Consider the following 4,637-nt stretch of genomic DNA (forward strand, 5'->3'; position numbering starts at 1 on the left):
GTTTCGGGCAGGGTTGAAGGCATCGCCGTGAGCCCTGATCCTGGTTTGCTCTTGCCTCCACGCATCCTGCAGTGCCTGGGACCGGCAGCTCCCTCCCACTGTGAGGCCCAGCGCCCGCTGGGTGGGTGCGGGCCCCGTCTGGGCACAGCTCGCTTCGCTCCTGTCTCCCTGCCAGGGACTGAACTTGGCTGGCTCAGCTTGCTGCGTGCTGGGAGAAAACGCAGAACATCCCCTCTGGCTTGGGGTTTGCTTAGGAGCTGTCCCAGGCTGCGAGGGGCAAAGGCGCCTGGCGAGAGGGGTGCAGGCGAGTCCAGGGCCGTTTGGGAGCCCCTTGGCTGGGGTTACAGGCAGCGGCACGGCTCTGGGGGGCCTTTACCCCAGCAAATCTCTGCAGGAGCCGTTGGGGAATCCCCGGGCAGGTTGGGTTACGCCAGGAGCTGCTCGAACCAGGCACCCGTTAAAGCTTATCCGAACCCTTCCCGTAGGTGTCCGGTCGGAAGCGGAAGCTGTCCTCGGACGAGGGCGACTCGTGCAGCGAGGAGCCTGACAGCACCACTCCTCCCTCCAAAAACCCCAAGGGCGACCGCAAGGCCCCCTTCCGGTGCCGAAAATGCGGTTACCTCGCCAGCAGCTCAGCCGACTTCCAGGAACACATCCCCCAGCACCGGACTGACGAGAGCTCCCACCAGTGCCGGGAGTGCGGGCTCTGCTTCACCTCCCAGGTCTCCCTCAACCGCCACCGCTTCATCACCCACAAGAAGAAGAAGGGAGCGGGCGAGATGGAGGAGCCGGGGCCCCGCAGCCCCCTGGAAGGAGGCGCCCAGCACCCGGCCGACGGCAAGCTCTCCTGCAAGGTGTGCGGCCGGTGCTTTGACAGTCAGCTCAACCTCAAGACGCACTTCCGCACCCACGGCATGGCCTTCATCCGGGCCAGGCAGAACGCGAGCCCCGAAAACTAGGGCCCCGGCAGAGGGGGAACGAGACGTGTACATAATCAGCACAGAGCTCTGCGCCAGGCTGCCGGTGCCCGCCTGGGCTCCCCCTTCCTCCCTCCCTCCTCCCAGGCAGCGTTTCGACATGGGGTTGGATAAAGGAGCCGTGAAGAGAGACGAGAACCTGGCCGGCATGATCCGTCTACTCCGTGTGCCTGGCTCACTGAACCGGCTCGGTCGGCGTCCCCGTGGGGCCGGGGGCTCAGCCCACCCGGGGCTGTGAGCAAGAGCCGGGGGCAGGCGGGATTTCGGCTGCCTTATTGTACCGGAGAGGAAGGGCAGAGTCCGGACTTGCTGCCCTGCTCTCGGGGAGACCAAATGGTTTGTTCGCTGCTCGCTGCTCTGTCCTCACACGGGGACGTGACCTGCCCCACAGCCACTGGTGTCTGCGGGGAGGGACAGTGGCCTTCCTCCCGCGGGGATGAGGACGGGAGAACAACACCTCCTGCCCCGCGGCGGGTGTTGGCAATCCTGAGTGTAGGGCTTTTCTCCTACGCCGCGGGTTTCTTCCCGGCCGCTCTCCCCAGGATGCGCCGTGCTGGAAGGGAAGCCCTGGGGGAGTGCTGGAGCGTGGGGCAGGACCCGGGGACCAGCGGACACTTTGCCATCGTGGGACAGAGACGTCTGTGCTGACAATAATGTCACAGCAAAATCCACCTTTTTTTTTTCTTTCCCGTTTGAATGTTGCTTATTTTGTATTTTGCCGGGAGCCGAGGGGAGAAGCCGGTTCCAGACTCGCGGCCAGTCTCCATCGTCGCAGAGACGCCCCAGCCCCTCCTGGCTCCGCTCGCCTGCCAGACGCGCGAGGTCCCTCTTCACCACCACTTGCACTAACTCGAGGCGGCGCCGGCCTTCGGACACTCGTCGTTTTGTGGCCCGGGACGGCCGCACTCATGCCCCGGCCGGCAACCTTCCCCGGGGAGGAGGAGGAGGAGATTTTCGTTTGGCAGCGGGAACGCAAAAGCCCCAAAAAAGGCCACTGGATGAGCTCGGTGTGAGCCCGGTGGCGCTGTCACCCCCCCTGCCCCGGCACCACGAAGCTGCAGCGGGTGTTTGCTGGGGCTGCAGCGAGGGGGGATCCCCCCCAACCCCATCCGGGATCTGGGGTCCGTGCCGGCCGCTCTCCAGCTGAAGGAGCCACGAGGAGGGAACACCGCTGCCGACCCCCGCTGCAGACTGACACGCTGACGGTGAGTCTCGGGGGGCTTTTCCCTGGGGTGCTGGCGTCACCCGCTGCCACCCCCTTCCCGCCCGGCTTGGGGGGCCGAGGGCTCCGCTACCGACTGCTCCTCTTCCTCGGCAATCCCCTTCACGGGCTTCCGGTGCGGCTCAGGACCACGGGGCCAGATCGAGCTCCCCCTTGGCCACTGTGAACCACGTGTGTGTGTGTGTGTGTGTCCCCCGCACACGTGTGTGCGAGAGCTCGACAGTGGGGTCACGCCCATGCGGGGCTGTCACCGCGTCCCCCGTTCCCCCCCCCCCCCAGTTACCTTCGGGGAAGGTGAAAAACAAAAAAAAAAGCCGGAAAAGAAACTTTCTACTTGTTCTGTTTGTTTAGCGCCTGTGCTTGGGGTAGGGTGTTTGTGTGAGTAATTATTTCAGTAACTTAACTTTGGGCTCCTCCTTATTTCCTTGTGAATAACCTCTAACACGCTGTGTAAAGTTGTATCATACACTAAAAGTGACAAAAAAACCCCCCAACTGTTGTGATTTTGGGTTTTGTTTTGGGGTTTGGTTTTTTTTTTTTTCTCCCCACGTATTTTCTGGGGTGGGGAAAGCTGGTTTGCCGGGCTTGGGATTTGGTTTCTCCCCCCCCCCCCCCCCCCTTTTTTTAAGTGCAAGGGGCAATCCTGCCCCTCGCTGCAGGTGGATCCAGCTGAACGGCACACACAGAGGCAGGGGGCGGCTTTTAAAATAAAAGGAGGAAAAAAACCCCAAAAGCAAGCAGCGGTTCCCACAGCCCCTGGGCCAGGTCTCCCCCCCCCCCCCGGCGCTGAGCTCCCCCCCGCACCCCCCCACCTTCACCCCCCCCAGACCCCCCCCCCCCAGCTGTATCGCGTGGGGCTGTGAACGTGTAAATGATGTTTAATAATAGAGAAGAACCTAAAGTTTCTACGAGTTTTAGAGGAAGGAAACAAATTGCTTTGTAATCTCTTGGTTTTCCAGCACTTCAGTGCCTTTAGAGCGACTTCTGTTCAAGCGGGCGGGGGCGGCTGTAACTTGGTTTTGGGGGTTGTGATGATGCTACATTAAAACTACGGGCACTGCAAGAGGCTCTCAGGTATCCTTTATTCTTGTAGTAATAACGCAATTAAACTTTTAGTGGTTTAACCCCTGCTGTGCCCTGTCTTGCTTCCGTGGCCCCGCGTGTGTCCCGGGAGGGGTCCTGCTGCCCCCACCCCATCGCGACGGTGTTGGTCCTGCCCCAAAATGGGGGGGGTGGAAGGGGCTGAGTCCCCACAGAGGCCTCAGGGCGGCTCTGAGGGCCCCCCCCCCCCCAAAAGCTGCGGGGGGGGCACGGGGACCCTCAAAGGAGGCCTGTGATTGCCGGTGACCAGGGTTTAGGGTGCCCCCAGCCCCCACTCAGTCCCTGATTACGCGCCCCCCCACCCCCCCAGGTGGCTCCTGGCCACTGGCAGCCAGCATTTTAAAATAGAATTCTTGTTTTTTAATGCTAAATAATCAACATGACAAATAATTAGTGCTAAACAAAGAGACCGAGGACATCCGGGGTTACAGGCCGGTGCGCTGGGCCAGGGGTGGCACCACCGGGAGCTACAGCCACCGCGGGGACACCGGAGGGGACACGGCGACGCTGGTGGGGCGTCACCATCTGACCAGCAGGATGGGCTGAGACTGGGGGAACTGGGGGGACAGGAATGGGGGGTGTGGGGTCACTGTGCTTAAAGCAAAAGGGCTGGAGAAGGAGAGGGGGTTTGCGGGGATCCCCTGCAGCCCAGGCGCATGGCAGGGTAACACTTCTGGGGGGCCGTTTGCTCCAGCGCTGGATCTGCCCCCCCCCCCCAGCTGCATCTGCCCCAGGAAGGGAAGGGGGGGGCTGGGCTTGGGGCACCCCAGGAAGGCACCAGGCTCCTTCCTGCCCCAGCCCTGGAGCTGCTCCTGGCCAAACCCAGCCCAGGGCTCCACCGGAGGGGAACTGCCCCCCCCCAAAGCCGCGGCCCCTGCCTGACATTCCAGGCACGGAAAAGCAGCCAGGAATTATTGCAAAGGGAGTGGGGGGAGGAGGAAGCTTCACAGTCCCAAATTCCTGGAACAGTGTCAAGGGAAAAAAACAACAAAAAAAAACCACCACCCACAAAAAAAAAAAACAACCCCCCCCAAAAAAAAACCAAACCCCAAACCACCAACCCAAAAAGGAAGGTGCTCGAAAGGAGCAGGAGGCAGCACTGACACCCCCCCACCAACCCCGAGGAGCTCCAACCGTGACGTTGGTGCCGTGGGATGGCGGTGACCTACGCCAAGTGGGAAAGGGGACATCGGCTTCCAGGGAAAGGTGGCAGCGGGGGGGGGGGTGGGGTGGGTGCGCACGAGAAACAACGAATGGGTGGAGGGTGGGAGGTGGGGAACGCTGAGGCCACGCGGGGTGGGGGTGGGGGGGACATGCAGGGAAGGGGCTGGGGGTGT

General features: G+C 62.2%; 1 protein-coding gene across 2 annotated transcripts in view; it reads left to right on the top strand.

The window, feature by feature from the left end:
- Positions 1-3,323, top strand: part of ZNF687 (zinc finger protein 687) — a 29,833-nt gene extending 26,510 nt beyond the window's left edge. The window contains exons 9-10 of one of the 2 annotated variants that reach the window (XM_054806222.1): positions 486-2,182; positions 3,159-3,323. In XM_054806222.1, coding sequence (XP_054662197.1) covers positions 486-959 — 474 coding nt within the window. In that variant the 3' untranslated portion in view covers positions 960-2,182; positions 3,159-3,323. Of the gene's footprint in view, positions 1-485 lie in introns of both variants that reach the window. The other variant, XM_054806221.1, reaches the window with a different exon arrangement.
- The last annotated feature ends 1,314 nt before the right edge of the window (positions 3,324-4,637 follow it).

The sequence above is a fragment of the Grus americana genome, chromosome 29 (genome assembly GCF_028858705.1).
Source record: "Grus americana isolate bGruAme1 chromosome 29, bGruAme1.mat, whole genome shotgun sequence".
NCBI lineage: Eukaryota > Metazoa > Chordata > Aves > Gruiformes > Gruidae > Grus > Grus americana.